At 45.6% G+C, this 20,480-nt stretch overlaps 1 protein-coding gene across 7 annotated transcripts in view; it reads left to right on the top strand.

Moving 5' to 3' along the window:
- LOC133059723 (BOLA class I histocompatibility antigen, alpha chain BL3-7) overlaps positions 1-20,480 on the top strand; it is a 141,269-nt gene that overhangs the window by 27,096 nt on the left and 93,693 nt on the right. For 2 of the 7 annotated variants that reach the window (XM_061147241.1, XM_061147240.1), the window contains exons 1-6: positions 9,431-9,586; positions 9,900-10,169; positions 10,370-10,645; positions 11,532-11,807; positions 11,920-12,024; positions 12,451-12,483. In XM_061147241.1, coding sequence (XP_061003224.1) covers positions 9,514-9,586; positions 9,900-10,169; positions 10,370-10,645; positions 11,532-11,807; positions 11,920-12,024; positions 12,451-12,483 — 1,033 coding nt within the window. In that variant the 5' untranslated portion in view covers positions 9,431-9,513. Of the gene's footprint in view, positions 1-9,430; positions 9,587-9,899; positions 10,170-10,369; positions 10,646-11,531; positions 11,808-11,919; positions 12,025-12,450; positions 12,484-12,622; positions 12,760-12,833; positions 13,147-20,480 lie in introns of those variants that run through there. The other 5 variants (XM_061147244.1, XM_061147245.1, XM_061147239.1 and 2 more) reach the window with 4 other exon arrangements.

Genomic DNA, 20,480 nt, shown 5'->3' with positions numbered 1-20,480 from the left:
CATCCATACATGACTACTGGAAAAACCATAGACTTGACTAGACCGACCTTTGTTGGCAAAGTAATGTCTCTGCTTTTTAATATGCTGTCTAGGTTGGTCATAACTTTCCTTCAAAGGAGTAAGCGTCTTTTAATTTCATAGCTGCAGTCACCATCTGCAGTGATTTTGGAGGCCAAAAAAATAGTCTGACACTGTTTCCACTGTTTCCCCATCTATTTGCCATGAAGTGATGGGACTGGATGCCGTGATCTTAGTTTTCTGAATGTTGAGCTTTAAGCCAATTTTTTCACTCTACTCTTTCACTATCATCAAGAGGCTCTTTAGTTCTTCTTCACTTTCTGCCATAAGGGTGGTTGTCATCTGCATGTCTGAGGTTATTGATATTTCTCCCAGGAACCTTGATTCCAGCTTGTGCTTCTTCCAGCTCAGCATTTCTCATGATGTACTCTGCACATAAGTTAAATAAGCAGGGTGACAATATACAGCCTTGACGTACTCCTTTCCCAATTTGGAACCATTCTGTTGTTCCATGTCTGATTCTAACTGTAGCTTCCTGACCTGCATACAGGTTTCTCAAGAGGCAGGTCAGGTGGTCTGGTATTCCCATCTCTTTAAAAATTTTCCACAGTTTATTGTGATCCACACAGTCAAAGACTTTGGCATAGTTATTAAGCAGAAATAGATGTTTTTCTGAAACTCTCTTGCTTTTTCGATGATCCAACGTATGTTGGCAATTTGATCTCTGGTTCCTTTGCCTCTTCTAAAGCCAGCTTGAACATCTGGAAGTTCATTGTTCACGTATTGCTGAAGCCTGGCTTGGAGAATTTTGAGCATTACTTTACTAGTGTGTGAGATGAATGCAATTGTGCAGTAGTTTGAGCATTCTTTGGATTGCCTTTCTTAGGGATTGGAATGAAAACTGACCTTTTCCAGTCCTGTGGCCACTGCTGAGTTTTCTAAATTTGCTGACATATTTAGTGCAGCACTTTCACAGCATCATCTTTCAGGATTTGAAATAGCTCAACTGGAATTCCATCACCTCCACTAGCTTTGTTCATAGTGATGCTTCCTAAGGCCCACTTGACTTCACATTCCACGATGTCTGGCTCTAGGTGAGTGATCAAACCATCGTGATTATCTGGGTCATGAAGATGTTTTTGGTACAGTTCTTCTGTGTATTCTTGCCACCTCTTCTTAATATCTTCTGCATCTGTTAGGTCCCTACCATTTCTGTCCTTTATTGAGCCCATCTTTGCCTGAAATGTTCCCTTGGTATCTCTAATTTTCTTGAAGAGATCTCTTTCCCATTCTATTGTTTTCCTCTATTTCTTTGCATTGATCGCTGAGGAAGGCTTTCTTTTTTTTTTTTTTTTTTCCCATTTATTTTTATTAGTTGGAGGTTAATTACTTCACAACATTGCAGTGGGTTTTGTCATACATTGACATGAATCAGCCATGGAGTTACATGTATTCCCCATCCCGATCCCCCTTCCCACCTCCCTCTCCACCCGATTCCTCTGGGTCTTCCCAGTGCACCAGGCCCGAGCACTTGTCTCATGCATCCTACCTGGGCTGGTGATCTGTTTCACTATAGATAATATACATGCTCTTCTCTCAAAACATCCCACCCTCGCGAGGAAGGCTTTCTTATCTCTCCTTGCTATTCTTTGAACTCTGCATTCAGATGCTTATATCGTTCCTTTTCTCCTTTGCTTTTGGCTTCTCTTCTTTTCACAGCTATTTGTAAGGCCTCCTCAGACAGCCATTTTGCCTTTTTGCATTTCTTTTTCTTGGGGATGTTCTTGATCCCTGTCTCCTGTACAGGAGCTCAGAACCATTTAATTTCGTGGTTTGGAGGTGGAGGGATCAGGCCTGAGGGATCCAGACATCAGGTCTCTATTAGGTCCATGAAGGGGTTGAAGAGGCAGGAGGCTAGGGTCCTGGGCTGTTAGGCCTGGGAGAAGAAGGCACCCTGAAGGCTTCAAAAGGGTGGAGAGGGTGATGCTTGGACAGGAGGGTCCACCCTTGGTGTCCTTGGTATGGTGTTGTAGGTCTGGGGAGGAGAATGTCTTTTTCATGTCTCAGGAAAATGTTAGGGGGCCCCACGGCCCAGACTCATGATTGATCTCCTTGTCACCCTTGTGGCCTCCAGGCTCCAGTTCACATCCTGTCCTTTGATCTCCAGGAAGCACCTTCATGGCCAGCTGCCAGGCAGGTCTTTTTTCCCAAGTTCTTGGGCCAGTGTATTCAGCACGGTGGTCCCTGCTATCTCAGCTCATAAAGAGAGGATGTCTAAGTAGCCCCTGACTGTGAGCTGAGGATGGGCTCTGCCTTCCTGAAGTCTCCCTCTCCCTCCCCTTCCCCAGCATCATGTGTGTGAGATGTAGAGTGGGGACTGGGGTGGGGGTAATTCTCTGGAAGAGAGGAATTCCTTTAATCACCTCTGCTCTCTCTTTTTCTCTTTTCCCTCCTTCCACGTGTATTTGAGTCATGTCATATCTGTAATGAAAAATGAAAAATACCAAAAACATAAGTACAATTTCCCAGCAAAATATGGAGCTGACACTGTGTGATTATCATCCAGGTGGAAAATATAGCCTCTACCAGCGCCCAGGCCAGAAGCCCCTGTGTCTCTCCCAACACAGACCCCACCCTCCTGCACATGTATCCACTAAGTGACCCTCCCTCACACCTCTCCCCTCTGGTTCCTCCCCTCCACTCCTGTGGCCTCCATCCCATAATGTCACTGTTTCCTCCTTCTCCAGGAACCTCCCCATATTTCTAGGGGATCTCCTCCTCTTCCTCCTTCTCCCCTCTTCCTCCTACTCCTCCCCACCCCCAAACTCTTACACCCCATCCTAGGAACAGAGGTTCCAGAGTTGATTCCCTGGAGGAAGAGTCTATAACCTTGTCAGTGGCTGGAAGAAATAACAAGGACTTTGGGTTCAAGGTCTCATCCCTTAATGACTAGAACACCCTGTATGTTTGTGAGCTCCACCCTGGACCTGGGAACCAGGTTTTACAGCCTTGATATCTGATCCCCTCTGAGGCCAAAGTCCTTGGTTGTTTAGTGGAGAGAGAAACATCCATGTCCGCGTGTATTGTGGAAAACAACTCACACTTTGAACTTGACACTGGATGGACACCAGCTTGTGTGCACAGCACTGACCCGCCGCTGGGAGCCTAAGGAGAGCCTGGGCAGGTCTCTGGGAAGGAGGTCAGAAGGGAGCTCAGGTATCCAGGCATCAGCCCTGTGGTCACACGGAGCACGACCACTCTTTCCTCTCCAGGTCTGCATGGGGAAGGCAGAGGATGCATTGTGGTCTGAATCAGACAGACAGAGATGCCTGCCCTGGTCCAGTGAAGGGGGCGAAGGTGCTTTCTGAGCAGCTCTGGGATCAGGCTCAGGGTTTAGGCAGGGATTGGAGGAGAGGAGAGCCCTGGAGCCCTCCCTGTATCTCAGGTTTCCATCTTCTCTCTCCATGTCTCCTCTCTGCAGTTCACTGATGAAAGACCCTGGAAATCTGAAAGTCAGTAATTGATTCTTCACTCCCTGTTTGTTTCTGGTTGATATTAAAATGTTTTAATTTTAGTATAGTTTGCGACTTACAAAAAAGTAGCAAAGTTAGCACAGAGTTACTATATATCCTACACTCAGTGTCTCTATGGGAACATCTTATACCACCATCATACATTTGTTACAGCTAATGACCAATATTGATACAGTGTTACTAAACTCCAGAATTTATTTGAACTTCATTAGTTTTCCTTTAACTTGATCCAGGATCCTATCAAAGACACATATTAAGTCTGGGAATCGTGTCTCCTTCAGGCTCCCCTGGCTGAGACAGTGACACAGACTTCTCTTGTTTTTGATGACTTTGATATTTTGCAGAGTACTGCTCAGAGATATAGTAGAACATCTTTCGATTTGACTGGGGCAAAAGGTTTTGGGGAAGAGGACCACAGAGATGAGTGACATTCCCCAGTCACCAAGGGTATACACTGTCCACTCAAATATCACTAATAAGTTCACCTCATCACCTGGCTAAGGTAGCATTTCCCAGGTTTCTCCTCGTGAAAGCCTATTTTTACTTCCCCACTTTCCACACTATAGTCTTTACAAGGAAGTCACCATGCACAGCCCACACTTAAGCGGTGCTCTTCTATCATCAAGTTCTGCAGGGGTGTTTGCAAAATAAGTTTTCAAATGAGTTGAACAAGTACTAGATTGATGAATAGACTGGATGGAGAGTCTGAGTAGCTTCATAAGAAACTGCTGACTCGATTCTAGTGGCCACGCTGCTTCCTATTCCTGCCCCAGTGAGTGAGGGTTTCAGTTGCACCATGTCCTGGTCAGCACTTGGCATCACCTGTTCTTAGATTCTAGACATTCTATTAGGTGTGATGATACATTACTGTCATTTTTAAATTTACATTTCCTAAAAACATACTATGTTTAACATCTTTTCATATGCATTTCCATTTTTATGTCTTTCAGAAGAAGTGTTTGTTCAGACTTTATTTTTAAAAGGATACTGGTTATTGTTTTTTGAGATTAAGAGTTTTGTGTGTATTTTAAAACAAGTCCTTTTTCAGATATGTGAATTTGCAATAATTTCTCCCAGGCTGTGGCCTGAACTCTTTTACTGATATAACAGTATTCATTAAATAACAGATAGATTTTTCTGGGAAGAAAAAATGAGAAATTTCAAGCTGCGATCATTTCTGAGTAGAGGACGTGAGTAAATGGAGAATGAAGGCATAGATGCCCCTCAAAATCACCCAACCAAAGTCCACGTCCTGTATGTCAGCAGTCCTCAGCAATTTTGGCACCAGGAATTGATTTCATGGAAGACAATTTTTCCACAGGCCAGCGGAGGCGGGAATAATTTCAGGATGATTCAAGCACATTACATTTATTGTACACTTTATTTCTAATCTAATGTTGGCACTGATCTGACAGGAGATATCGGCCCAAGCCCAGAGCTTGGGGACCCTCTGCTGTATATGTTCTAACACATCACAAGAGACACCATGGTTCCTGATGCTGTGTGATCTCCCTCACTGCATCCAGCATAAATCCAACCTGATTGCCCACAGACTCTCCTGGTGGTCTTTGACTGAAGAACATTGAGACATGTTACCTGTTTGCCAAAAATTTTGATGTGTCTTTCCATCTGAATAGGGGCATATGTTTGTATCTTGTGAGTGTCTGCTTGACATAGGGAAGATTTATGTGTTTTTTTTTTTTTTTTTTTTTTTTGATTTATGTGTTTTGATGGCTTTTCATCTTTAGGTCATTAAGTGTATCATTCCACAAGAGTAAAAAATTCGTGTATATTTTTGTCTAGGAGAGAGGTGTCCAAGGGTGAAGGTGTCCAGAACTGATTGAATTTGGAGAGAAAGTATAGCAGGAGTAGTAAGTAAATAGTAATAAGGTGATGGATTCTAATGTGACATCTTCTGCTTCAACTTTACAAGTATGTACATGCCCTATGAAGTATTGATATCTATTGTGTTCAGTTGATAACTTCTGAGTGTCCTTGTGTTTGTCAAGTTAAGGAAAACACCAAGAGATCAAGGATTATATCCAGTGATGGGCAGTTTTGAACACTTAGGACCTTAAGGTGATAAACCATGGTTTGGCTAATGTCTGAACACTCTGTTAAAATACACATTAAAGAAATTTCAGAGCATGCTGTATTTTAAAGCTATATCTAAGACCTGCACAGACAAATCCATGACTTCAATATTAAGATTATTTTAATGTTCATCAACCTATGAGTCACAGTATCTTTCAGGGGAAAGAGACAGGAGATTAATTAACAACATTCTAGATATGCATTGACCAGTATGCTAGGTAGTAGCCACATATTGCTACTTAAATTAAAATAAATAAAAGTGCTCAGCACAACAGACACGTTAAGGTGCTAAATAGCATCATGTAGCTACTGGCTACCCGACTGGACATCACAGACATAGAACAGTTCTTTCACCACAGAATGTTCTGTTGGAATGGACTGCTCTTCATGATTTGTGGGCCTCAAGTCAGGTGCATTAGACCACATGAAATTAAAGGGCCAATACTATTTTTCTTAGAAACTACGTCACATTTCTGTCTGGGATATGAATACATATTAAGCTGGTGTGTAACAAAATCAAAGTAGGTTATGAGTGTCTCTGGCACCTTCAGGTACAAACTGTCCCCAGTTCCAAAGGGGAAACACCTGTCCCCCCACCTCCCTTCCCAGACTGAGGACACTCTCTGGCATCACTTTCCAGGGGATGAGTTCTCTCCTAGAGCAGCCCAGAGGCAGGGCCCTCAGTTAAGTTTGGGGAGACAGGGAGTCCAGCTCAGGAAAAAGTATTTTCCAAAATGAAGAGGAGGCAAAGGCAGGGATCAGTTGGGAGATGCCCTGGTTCATTCAGAACAGCAGTTCTCAGAGTGTGGTCTGTGGAACCCTTGATGTCACTGAGACCCTTTCCTGAGATCCCTGAGGTGAAACCTACTTTCATAGCATCACTCAGATATTATTTGACTTCTCACTGTGTTGACATTTGCTTTGATGTATCACTTAGCAGTAACAAACTATGGTAGCAAACTGCACTAGTAACTACTTTCACCAAAGCTTTCTTGTAGAAAAAAAGAAAACCAATAATCAGGTTTGCTTTAAAACATCCAGAATGACATATTAAAAATTCTTATCTGTCCTTAATAAACCAAAATGGAAAAAAATATGAAAAAGAATATATATATATATACACATGTATAAGTGAATCAATTTGCTGTACTGCACAAATTAACATTATAAATCTAGTATCCTTCAATAAAATAAATTTTAAAAAATAAATAGAAATGCTTATGTTTCCTAATCATCATTCTTAAATACACATTTTGAAAGTATCTTCTGTGTTGACATGGAAAGTACACACCGAGCACTTCTGCTATATTTCAAAGTCCTGTGGCCCAAGAAAAAATTCTGTGTGCTCTGAACTACCCTCTTTTTCATGGAAAATAACTGTTATTGAAAGAATGAATGAACAGAAAGATCTGTATAATTTAGTAAAACAATGTATTACTTTGTAAAAATCTTGTATTAGTACAAGAGATGTTCCATGAGCAAAATAGGCTTATGGATTTTAATGTAACAGAATAGAAAATAGTCAAAGATATTGTTTCAGGTCCACTGAGGAAAAAACATTTGAGAAACTACAATTTGTATAGTTTTACTTTTGTATCCAAGATGAACATCCACAATTATCTGAAAAATTTATTCCTACATATGTGCGGGCTTTTTCACTTTCACAGACTACCATCAAAATAACAGATTCAATGCAGATGCAAACCTGAAAATCCACTGATCTTCTAGTGAAAGAGACAGGAAAGATACTTGGAAAAAATGGAAAAAGCTCTATGCTTCTCCCTACCCTTTTTATTCTGGGAACTAGTTATTCATATTAAATACATTGATTATTAATATTATAGCCAGCCTTTAGGACTTCCCTGGTGGCTCAGACGGTAAAGCATCTGCCTACAATGTGGGAGACCCACATTTGATCCCTGGGTTGGGAAGATCCTCTGGAAAAGGAAATGGCAACCCATTCCAGTACTCTTGCCTGGAAAATCCCATGGACAGAGGAGCCTTGTAGGCTACAATGCATGCGGTCGCAAAGAGTTGGACACGACTGAGCAGCTAAACTTTCTTTCTATTAATATTATTCTAAATAAACAAATAATAATCTTTAAAGTGTATTATTCATAGTATGGAAAATATGCATAGAAGTGGTCACATAATACTATCCTTGGGGTCCTCACTAATTTGTAAGATTGTGTAGATATTTTATTCAAAATCTCAAATAGCCCCAGAGCTAGGACTCAGGGAGACAGTGGGACAAAGAGCTCTCAGAGGGGAGTTCAGTTCAGTTCAGTTGCTCAGTCATGTCCGACTCTTTGTGACCCCATGGACTGCAGCATGCCAGGCCTCCCTGTCCATCACCATCTCCTGGAGCTTGCTCAAACTCACGTCCATCGAGTCAGTGATGTCATACAACCATCTTATCCTCTGTCATCCCCTTCTCCTCCTGCCTTCAATCTTGTTCAGCATAGGGGTCTTCTTCAATGAGTCAGTTCTTTACCTCAGCTGGCCAAAGATTGGAGCTTCAGCTTCAGCATCAGTCCTTCCAATGGATATTCAGGACTGATTTCCTTTCAGATTTCCTGGTTTATCTCCTTGCAGTCCAAGGGACTCTCAAGAGCCTTCTCCAATACCACAGTTCAAAAGCATCAATTCTTCAGTGCCCAGCTTTCTTTACAGTCCAACCCTCACATCCACACATGACTACTGGAAAAAACATAGCTTTGACTAGATGGACCTTTGTTGGCAAAGTAATGTCTCTGCTTTTTAACATATTGTTTAGGTTGGTTGTAGCATTTCTTCCAAGTAGCAAGCATCTTTTGATTTCATGGCTGCAGTCACCATCTGCATGATTTTGGAGCCCCAGAAAATAAAGTCTGCCACTATTTCCATTGTTTCCCCATTTATTTGCCATGAAGTGATGGGACCACATGCCATGACCTTAGTTTTCTGAATGTTGAGCTTGAAGCCAACTTTTTCACTCTTCTCTTTCACTTTCATCAAGAGGCTCTTTAGCTCCCCTTTGCTTTCTGCTGTAAGGGTGGTGTCATCTGCATATCTGAGGTTATTGATATTTCTCCTGGCAATCTTGATTCCAGCTTGTGCTTCATCCAGCCCAGCATGTCACATGATGTACTCTGCATGTAAGTTAAATGAGCAGGGTGACAATATACAGCCTTGGCTTACTCCTTTCCCAATTTGGAACCAGTCTGTTGTTCCATGTCCAGTTCTAACTGTAGCTTCTTGACCTGCACACAGTTTTCTCAAAAAGGCAGGTCTGATGGTCTGGTATTCCCATCTCTTGAAGAATTTTCCACTGTTTGTTTTGACCCACACAAAGGCTTTGGCATAGTCCATAAAGCAGAAGTAGATGTTTTCTCTCTTGCTTTTTCGATGATCCAGGGGATGTTGGCACTTTGATCTCTCGTTCCTCTGGCTTTTCTAAATCCAGCTTGAACATCTGAAAGTTTAGGGTTCAGGTTCTGTTGAAGCCTGGTTTGGAGAATTTTAAGCATTACTTTGCTAGCCTGTGAGATGGGTGTAATTATTGGGTAGTTTGAACATTCTACCTAGCAGGAGGGGAGGGATCAGGGCAAAGTCCCAGGACCCTGGAGCGAAAGCCGCTCAGGATCTCAGGGTCAAGGGCGGAGTCAGGGGCTGGGACGCTCCGTGTTGGGGATTACCCGTTTCCCCGAGTTTCACTTTCTCTCTCACAACCTATGTTTAGCCCTCCTGCCTGGACACTGGTGATGAGGTTCCAGTTCTCACTGCCACTGGGTGCCCGGTTTCTAGAAAAACCAATCAGCGTCTCCGCGGATCCCGGTTATAAAGTCTCCATCGACCCGCCCAGACTGCTTCTTCTCAGACCCAGAGGATGCGAATCATGGGGCCGGGAACCCTTCTCCTGCTCCTTTCGGGGATCCTGGTCCTGACCGAGACCCGGGCTGGTGAGTGCGGGTCGGGAGGGAACGGCCTCTGCGGGGAAGGGCGAGGGGACTGCCCGGGAGCCTGGGGGGCAGTAACCCAGGGACGGAGCGACCCCGACGCCCCTGCCCAGGCCCCATGCCTCCCGGGTCCCGGCCTGTCCCTCTCTTGCTTCCCGACCCCTCTTTTCTACCCCTTTCGAAGTTCGGGGCCGGTTTTCGACCTCTTCCATCTCACTGGCCCTCCGACCCCTCCGCCCTCCCGGCCTCCTGACCTCGGACCCGGGACCCGCGCCGGGAGGAGGTCGGACCGGGTCTCACCCCTCCCCGCCCTCAGGCCCCAACTCCATGAGGTATTTCGACACCGCCGTGTCCCGGCCCGGCCTCGGGGAGCCCCGCTTCATCTCTGTCGGCTACGTGGACGACACGCAGTTCGTGCGGTTCGACAGCGACGCCCCGGATCCGAGGGAAGAACCGCGGGCGCGGTGGGTGGAGCAGGAGGGGCCCGAGTATTGGGATCAGAACACGCGGATAGCCAAGGACACCGCACAGAGTTTCCGAGTGAACCTGAAAACCGCACTCCGCTACTACAACCAGAGCGAGGCCGGTGAGCGACGCGGGCCCGGGTCCAAGTCACGACTCCCACCCCCAGGGACCGGCCGGGGTCGCCCCGAGTCTCCGGGTCCGAGGGTCACCCCAACACTGCGGAACACGCCCGGCACCCCGACACGGGAGGAGCCGGCAGGACTTGACCCGGTTTCATTTTCAGTTTGGGTTTAATCACCGCGGGTGGTCGGGGCGGGTCAGGGTCTCACACCCTCCAGCGGATGTACGGCTGCGACGTGGGGCCGGACGGGCGCCTCCTCCGCGGGTTCTCGCAGTACGCCTACGACGGCAGAGATTACCTCGCCCTGAACGAGGACCTGCGCTCCTGGACCGCGGCGGACAGTGCGGCTCAGATCACCAAGCGCAAGTGGGAGGCGGCAGGTGAGGCGGAGAGACTCAGGAACTACCTGGAGGGCACGTGCGTGGAGTGGCTCCTCAGACACCTGCAGAACGGGAAGGACACGCTGCTGCGCGCAGGTACGAGGGGCGCGGGGCCTCCCTGATCTCCCCGCGGGCTGGAGCTGGCTTCCCACGAGGAGAGGAAAATGGGGTCCCTGTGGGAACAGCGCCCCAGGTTCTTGTCAGGAGAGCGAGGAATCCGCCCAGGTTTTCATATTCTGTACAAGACAGTCACCAGTGGCCCTACTGCTCTGAAGGACAATTAAGGAATCCACTGTCTTTAAGGAAGAAGCAGGAAACAAACCATCCCTGAAATAGCCGGTCAGCGGTGCCCTTTGACCCTGGCCACCATCTTGTGATCCATGACTTTCTCTCTCAAGATATGTCCTCACCCTGAGAGCACCTTGGGAGGCCTGACTCCAGCTTTTCTGAGTCATTCAGCCTCCACCACTCTGTATTCTCCCCCTCCCATTTTTAGAGCTCCTATCCTAGTCTCATTCTAGAAATTTCCAAGAACTAATATAGATCCTCCCTGATCTCTGATTTGAGGCTGTTATCTAGCTCTTGTGCTGCTTTTTTCAACACCATGGTCTTGAATGTTCCATAGCTCAGAGGGTAAAAAAGTTCATAATACATCTGGGGATCTGATGTACAGGCTGGTGACTATAGTTAATAATAATCCTCTATTGTATACTTTAAAATTGATCTTAATCATTCTGATCACCCCTGTCAAACAGACACACACATAAGGTAAGTTGATGAATACATTAATTACCTTCACAGTGTACATATATATCAAAGCAACATGTAGTACACTTTAAATGTGTACAGTTTTTGTTAAGTATACATGAGTAAAGCTGGGGAAAAAAATCACTGTTCTGTCCTTTCTCAGGATGGTCACATGATGCTGCTTCAGTGACCCATGGAGGTAACACAAACTGTAAATTTTCTGATTCTTCCTCAGACCCTCCAAAGGCACATGTGACCCATCACCCCATCTCTGACCGTGAGGTCACCCTGAGGTGCTGGGCCATGGGCTTCTACCCTGAGGAGATCTCACTGACCTGGCAGCGCAGTGGGGAGGACCAGACCCAGGACATGGAGCTTGTGGAGACCAGGCCTTCAGGGGATGGAGCCTTCCAGAAGTGGGTGGCCCTGGTGGTGCCTTCTGGAGAGGAGCAGAGATACACATGCCGTGTGCAGCATGAGGGACTTCAGGAGCCCCTCACCCTGAGATGGGGTAAGGAGGGAGATGGGCTGGAGCTTCCTCTCAGATAAAGCAGGAGCCCTTCAGGACTCAGTTCAGCAAGGTCAGGACTCAAGCCTGAGGGGCCCTTCCCTTTCCTCCACAGAACCTCCTCAGACCTCCTTCCTCACCATGGGCATCATTGTTGGCCTGGTTGTCCTCGTGGTGGCTGTGGTGGCTGGAGCTGTGATCTGGAAGAAGAAGCGCTCAGGTAAGGAAGGGAGGGAGGGATCTGAGTTTTCTTGTCTCACTGGGGGTTTCAAGCCCAGGTAGACATTTACCTGCCTGATTACTGGAAAGTATGCTCCACACACACGTGGAGTATGGAGCTGATGCTAACATTTTGCTTTTCTAAAGCCTGTATGAAAATGAAAGAGAAATTTTTCGCCTTCCTAATTCCAGTTGGGGACCAGGTTTCCATCACTTGAAGGTTAGAGGGAGATCCTTGCTGAGGACAGACCTCCAGGAGGGCTGGTGGCCCAGTCCTTACACAGCTCCCTTCTCTGTGTTCCTGATCCTATCATGAGTTTTGACCACAGTTCCAGAAAGTTCTCTGGGGTCCAGGACTATGGGTTCCACTAGGGTCTCATGACTCATCCTTCTCCCTGGCCTCTCACGTGATATTTTCTTCTCACAGGTGAAAAAGGACGGATCTATACCCAGGCTGCAAGTAAGTATGAAGAGGGCGATTCCTGAGACCCTTGTGAGGGTGCAGACAGGATGCCATGGGGGGCTCATTCTCCTCAAAGTGCCTTCTCTAGTTTCTCTCCTGTGGGTTCTGACCACGTCCTGGTCTTGTTTTCCCCCAGGCAGTGACAGTGCCCAGAGCTCTGATGTGTCTCTCACAGTTCCTAAAGGTGAGACCTTGGAGAGTCTAGATTGGAAGGGGTATTGGGGCAGAGGGGACACATTGGGCAGCTGGGATCTTTGAGTGGGACATGTGAGCATGTGGGGGGCTGTCGAGAATGTCAGCCCTTACATGACTGACCTGAACTGGTTCCTGATTCTTTTCTCTCACAGTGTGAGACAGCTGCCTTGTGGGGACTGAGTGATGCTCGGTCCTGCTTTGTGACGTCAGATCCCCAGACCCCTCTTTCTGCAGCTGCATCTGAGTGTGTCTGTGCTCCTATTAGTATAACGTGAGGACGTGGGGAGACTGGCCCACCCCTGCCCACCACGGCCCCTCCCCACCCTGACCTGTGTTCTCCTCCCTCATCCACTGTCCTGTTCCAGCAGAAATGGGGCTGGGCCATCTCCATCACTGTCTTTGCTTCATATGCACTGAGTAATGATGTCTTAATTTCCTTAATGAAAATAAATCTGTATATATGAATTTGTTTTTTCTAATTAGTGCCATGAAGGGGGATTGGATAATATAGATGAAGATTCCTAAGGTTTGAAAGAGGAAATAAATTGAAACACTGAGAACCTTCCAGAACCATGTTTCCTGTGCTGAGTCAGGTGCAGGAGGGACAGGAGGAGGCTGTGAGGAGCTGAGTATGGACAGGGCCTGTGCGCAGTCAGTGATCAGGGCCTGGAGGGCATGCACGCACTGCCCATGCACTGCCCATGGTCACTCCTGGCCTGGGTCCTCTTCTCCATTCCATTGTCCTTGTCCCTTCAGTAAATGCTTGTCCCACCAAGGACCTGTGATCATGGCCTCAGAAGTCAACTGGGCCTTGTTGTGTCTCTAGCACCATGGGCAGGGTAAATTTCTTAAACGGTTAGCCTAGGATCAGGCCTTGGTCCAATCCTTAGCTCCTGTCATTTTTTAATGTGTTTATATTTTGCTTATTTAGTTATTGCTATTAGTGGTGGTGGTGTAATAACTGTTCTCTTCATGTATAGAGTCCTGGTCTCATTCTTCTCCAGGTGACCCCATATCTGACAGCTGCAGGGGTCACTTTGCCTGTCATTGTCCCCACAAGTCCAAGGGGTCCGTGCACACAGGATTCTCAGTGGTGTCAAAAGAGAAATTTCACAGTCATCCAGCTCTTGCCCTCCTTTTAGAGATTTTGCTGGATTCTTCTTTCCAACTTTTCTCCATCTTTTTAAAGGAATCACATGCTGGAACTTGCAAAGAGGAGAGACCCAATAGTGTTATATCTTTGACTTAATTCATGCTGGATTTCTCTCTTTTCTGAGGTCTGCCCCCTCTTCTGCCCTTACATCTTCTAAGGCTACTGTTGTCTCCTCAACTCATGGATTTAGAAAGCAGAGTCTAATAAAATCACAGCAGGTTGAATATAGGAGCCAGAAGCAAAGGATCTTCCTTTCTGAAGAGACAGAGTTTTGTGTATGGTGTGCAGGCTGATTGGTGTGGGAGGGAAGGGAGATCAGCCTTTGTGAGTAAAATACAGGCAGCACTGAGGTCAATGCGAATGGATGTTGTGCTGTAACTGCCATGAAACAGCATGTGGCCTGAGGTCACATCAATAAAGACACTGTATCTAGAATAGGGAAGCGCTTTACACTGACCATTCATTCAACTGATATTTGTTGTGTGACAGAGACATGACACACTATTTTTGCATCTGCTGCTGCTAAGTCGCTTCAGTTGTATCCAACTCTCTGTGACCCCATAGATGGCAGCCCACCAGGCTCCCCCGTCCCTGGGATTCTCGAGGCGAGAACACTGGAGTGGGTTGCCATTTCCTTCTCCAATGCATGAAAGTAAAAAGTGAAAGTGAAGTTGCTCAGTCGTGTCCAAATCTTAGCAACCCCATGGACCGCAGCCCACCAGGCTCCTCCGTCCTTGGGATTTTCCAGGCAAGAGTACTGGAGTGGGGTGCCATTGCGTTAGGAGAACTCAATGAACTAACGACAGACAAACCTTGTCCACCATGTGCAGTGTGTTCTAGGGAGAACATGTATTATGAGGTAGTAAGTGAGGGAAGTATTTCCCTTAGAGGTTGGTAAGTGCTCGGAGGAAGGTGACCCAGAGTACAAGTGTGTGGGGACAGGGAAGGTGACTGTGTTACTAGGGTGGACAGTGGGCCTCATTGAAAATGTAACCTTTAAGTAAAGATGTGAAGAACATGAAGGAATGTCCACAAGGACGACTAAGGGAGGTTCTCTCCAGGCAGAGGAGCCTCCAGTGCAAATGCACGAGGGCAGGAGGGTGTTCAAGGGAGAGCCAGGAGGCAGGTGTGGCTGAAGGAAAAGGAATTGCAATGAGATCCCATGTCCGGCCAGATATTGTGGGCCTCCAGGATGTTAGAAGGGTGTTGATTTTATATCAGTAAGCTATGGAGTTATAGGATGATGTGAACAGAGGAGGACCTGGTGTGACTGCTCTCTAGAAGCGTCAGTCAGGCTGCTGTGCAGAGTCAGGAGGTGAAGGGCGAGGGAGGCGTAAAGGAGCCTCTAGGAAACAGCGCAGGGTCCAGGGTGGGGATGCTGGTGCTTGTCCGGGGTGTGAGCAGGGAAGATGATGGAGAGTGAGTGGGTTCTTGATCTATTCTGAAAATGCATTTTGCAGCATTTCCTAGTGGATTAAATCTGAATTATGAGAAAGGGTGAAGGAGGACCGCAAAATTTGAGATTTGCAAGTAAGCGTGTGGGACGCCTACTGTGGAAATGAGGGGACTCTGGAAGGAGCATATTTGAGGAGGCATTGCCATAAGCATTTGGTTTAGGAAAGTGGCAACTGAGTTGGGTTTACTCGTCTAGGGTTTAGGTGAGATGACTTGACTGGAGAAATAGATGGAAGAGGTGACACCATATAAATGATGTTGAAAGCCTTGAAAACAGATAAGGTTGCAGATAGGAGGGGAGAATCGGCTATAGAATCAGAAGGACGAGGACTGAATCCTGAATCCCCCACGCTATGGGAACTGATCAGACCACACTCCTGAGCAGACGGCACCATTCTGACACCAGGTCTAGATGGCACATGAAAAGGGGTCCTGAAGGACATGAAGGAATGTCTTTCGCCTGCACTCCTCTTAGAGACAGAAGGTCTGGAATAGACTTATAACACAGTTGGTGCTGATCTTCAGACCACACATTTCAGAGCAAGAACACAGATCTGGATTCCCACCTGACTGTGCACTGCCTCCCCTGTTCCGCTTGTTCATAATAGATTCCAGGACTCTGTGCCCTACACTCTGAGATGGTGGATCTGGGAAGAGCCCTAAGTATTTTGTAACAATCTCTACAAGCAGTCCTGAGCAGACTGGGATCCACTGACATTAAAGATCAGAGAATGATTAAGGCGGTGGGGTGGGGGGTCTTAAACACACATTTAAATGTTTTTTTTTCTGAGAGGAAAAAGATAAAACATTTGGTGCGAGTTGCATCTTGTTTCTGCCATGTGCTATCGCCAGACTGAAAATTTAGGAAGTGATTATCAGCTCACCATAGAGTCTCTGAGTTGCTAAGAGAGTAGATCTAAATTTTCTCCACACATGCAGAAGAGGTAATGATGTGACATGAATCAGTTGTCAGATAATGCTATGGTGGTGATTATTTTGTATTTGTATTTTGTATCAAATCAACAACTGTACACCATGAACTGACTCAATATTGTATATCAATCATAATAAAGCGGAAGGAAAAGTCTCTGAGTCCTTGCTCTCTGAGATTTCCCTACATGTATTCTTAGGTAGTTCTGGGTGGGGGGAAAAAATTTCAAATTGTTCTAAATGGAACAGAGAGAGGCACACTTGTGGGTTTGGGTTTATTTCAGGGAAAACCGCTGACCAGCCCTGAGGCACGGCCGGGAACAGAATCCTCACCCCACCCAGGTCGGGTCCCGCACAGGAACCCCTTCCCCTCAGGTGAGCACAGACACCACTGTTCATAGCGCTGTCAGCCCTGATGCTGGACAATGGACCCCGTGACTAGACCTGCTCTCTGCTGCTCTGACGCCTGGACGACACACGGCCGCCTCTGCCACGCGTGCCATGTGTGCCTAAAGCATCCAGTGCGGTTCCCGTCTCTCTGTGGCGCCATGTCCTAAGTAAGAGTCCAGCATGTGGTCACCTGCCTGGTGGAGCCTCAGCCTCTTTCTACCTGCAGGAATATTTAGGAAGCAAGGTTTCTGTCTAATGGAGGAAGGTGTCTCCATTCTACCAAGATCATGAAGTGTGAAATTCCCCTCATTTGGGGAGAGGGTACAGATTCTGGGGTTGGAGAAGGAGACTGAAGGAGGGGGAAAGAGTGACAAATTCCAATTTTTTTGAGCAGTGATCTAGATCAGAGCTTGGTCTGCTACATTGTAACCAGTCAGGTTGGATGAATGAATCAATGAAATGTCTTTCAACTTCTGTGGTTGCATTATGAGGGCCAGTTCCTGTCCACTCTAGTTTATACTCTCAGATAGCGGAGTGCACTTCTGAGTGATGAAATGATTGCTCAAAATGTCCTCCAGCTGCCGTTGTCTCTTTCCAGGCTTAAAAAGAAGATCTATAAGTCTTCATGGGACCCATACATATATACTGACATTTTATTGCATGTTAACTTTTGTACGTTAGGCAATGCCAAAGAACGTTCAAACGACTGCACAGTAGCACTCATCTCACATGCTAGCAAAGTAATGCTCAAAATTCTCCAAGCTAGGCTTCAACCTAGAACTTCCAGATATAAAAGCTGGATTTAGAAAAGGCAGAGGAACAAGAGATCAAAGTGCCAACATCTGTTAGATCATAGAAAAAGCAAGAGAGTTCCAGAAAAAGATCTACTTTTGCTTTATTGACTACACCAAAGCCTTTCACTGTGTGGATCACAATGAACTGTGGAAAATTCTTCAAAAGATGGGAATACCAGAACACCTTACCTGCCTCCTGAGAAACCCGTATGTGGATCAAGAGGCAACAGTCAGAACTGGACATGACACAACAGACTGGTTCCAAATTAGGAAAGGAGTACATCAAAGCTATATATTGTCACCCTGCTCATTTAACTTATTTGCAGAGTGAAAAGTGAAACTGAAAGTGGCTCAGTCGTGTCTAACTCTCTGCAACCCCATGGACTGTCCATGGAATTCTCTAGGCCAGAAAACTGGAGTGCATAGCCTTTTCTTTCTCCAGGGGATCTTTCCAACCCAGGAATCGAACCGGGGTCTCCTGCATTGCAGGCAGACTCTTTACCAGCTGAGCCACAAGGAAAGCCCAAGAATACTGGACTACGTAGCCCATCATTTCTCCAGGGGATCTTCCTGACCCAGGAATCTAACTGGGGTCTCCTGCATTGCAGGTGGATTCTTTACCAACTGAGCTACCAAGGAAGCCCTATCTGCAGCGTACATCATGCAAAATGCTGGGCTGGATGAAGCACAAGCTGGAATCAAGATTGCAGGGAGAAGTATCAATAACCACAAATACGCAGATGACACCACCTTATGGCAGAAAGCAAAGAGGAACTGAGGAGCTTCTTGATGAAAGTGAAAGAGGAGAGTAATAAAGTTGGCTTAAAACTAAACATTCAGAAAACTAAGATCATGACATCCCATCCCATCATTTCATGGCAAATTAATGAGGAAACAATGGAAACAGTGACAGAGTTTATTTTTGTAGCTCCAAAATCACTGCAGATGGTGACTGCAGCCATGTAATTGAAAGATGCTTGCTGCCTGGAAGAAAAGCTATGGCCAACCTAGACAGCATATTCAAAACCAGAGACATTACTTTGTCAACAAATGTTCGTCTAGTCCAAGCTATGGTTTTTCCAGTGGTCACTTAGGGATGTGAGAGTTGGACCATAAAGAAGGCTGAGCAGCAGAGATTTGATGCTCTTAACTGTGGTGTTAGAGAAGACTCTTGAGAGTCCCTTGGACTGCAAGGAGATCAAACCAGTCCATCCTAAAGGAAATCAACCCTGAATATTCATTGGAAGGACTGATGCTGATGCTGAAGCTCCAATACTTTGGCCACCTGATGGGAAGAACTGACTCATTGGAAAAGACCCTGATGCTGGGCAAGATTGAAGGCAGGAGGAGAAGGGGATGACAGAGGATTAGAGGTTGGATGGCATCACCGACTCGACGGATATGAGTTTGAGCAAGCTCCGGGAGTTGGTGATGGACAGGGAATCCTGCTGTGCTGCAGTCCATGGGGTTGCAAAGAGTTGGATATGACTGAGCGACTGAAATGAACTTTTGTATTTCTTTGTATATGCATTTTCCTGGATAAAGTATCTATAAAATTGATCAATTTACATGTGACCCACCCAAAAGTCTTTTAAGTACTAGTTTAGACACCAAGCTATAATCTCTAGTCCATGAGGACTAATAATCCAAAGTCTTAGCAGATCCAATGACATGATAAAAATGCTCATCTTTTTCTTGGCAATTATCAGTCTGGGTCAAGATAAGGTAGTTTATTGCTTATGTTCACTTTCAATGTCTGTATGTTTCTTCTTGTGAGCTGATAACAAGCATTTCACAAACCAGCACTGGCTCACAGAAGAGATAAAGTATCACTGGTTTAGATGGACTTGTATTCTGACAACTACCCTGGTGCCAGAAAAATAGCAGGATTGGAAAAATAAGCCTTGGAGATTCCATTTTTAGTAACACGGTTGGCCTGGTTTTAAGGCTTACTTGTCCAGTGAAAACAAATAAAAATAATAGATTAAGTATAAAAAGCTTCCATAAGTACAGTACCAAGAGAATAAATGTTTAGGCCAAAATATAAATGTGGGCAATATTTCAGAGGGAGAAGTTGTTTTTATCCTTAAGGCATTAGCCAAATCTGGGAAAAATCTTACCTTTGGTTTTCTGAAGCTTATGAGCTATAATAGGAAATGTAACCCAGAGCTTATTCATGTGGGGATCATAGGTGACATCCCCTCCTTGAAAATCCGGAAACCAAGATTCATATGCTCAGAGAAGATGTGGAGAGTTTGGAACCATGGAACCAGCTAGTGGGAATATGAAATGGTGTTGGAAAATAGTCTGGAAGTTCCTCCAAGTTTGAACCTAGCGTTACTCTAGGACTCATAAATTCCATTCCTAGGTATTTACCTGGAGAAATGAAAATGGTAGTCTACACTACCATGTTTATAGCTGACATTCATAGCAGCGTTAATCATGATAGCCAAACAGCAGAAATAACTCAGATCTCCATCCCTTCACGAATGAATTAGTAAAAGTGGTACAAACTTACCTTGGAAAATTATTTGGAAATGAAAAGAAGGAAGTACAGACGTCTAGTACATGGATGCCTAGTGTGGGTGAACTTTAAATACATTATGCTCTGCAAAAGAAAACAAGAATAAAAGATCATATTGTCAGATTTTATTTATAGGATTTATAAGCAAATCCCTTTAAACAGAAAGTAGATTAGTGTTTGTCTAAAGATGAGGGAAATGTTGAAGGGAAATAGGGGCTGACTGCCCAGGAATAAATTGGTACCTTAATGCGTGCATGCATGCTCAGTTGCTTATTCATGTCCAATTCTGGGACCTCTTGGACTGTAGGCTGCCAGGCTCCTCTGTCCATGGAATTTTCCAGGCAAGTATACTGGAGTGAGTTACCATTTCTTTCTCCAGGGGATCTTCCAAACCCAGGGCTCTAACCCATGTTTCCTGATTCTCCTGCATTGCAGGCAGATTCTTTACCACTGAGCCACCTAGGAAATTGGTACCTGGATAACAATATTCTAAAAACACTTCAGGGTGATGAAAACTTTTCAAAAATGAATGTGGCAATGGTCACACCTCTCT

This window comes from Dama dama, chromosome 7, assembly GCF_033118175.1.
Source record: "Dama dama isolate Ldn47 chromosome 7, ASM3311817v1, whole genome shotgun sequence".
NCBI lineage: Eukaryota > Metazoa > Chordata > Mammalia > Artiodactyla > Cervidae > Dama > Dama dama.
Note: the sequence above shows the minus strand (reverse complement) of the source record. Positions and strands in the feature narration are given on the sequence as shown.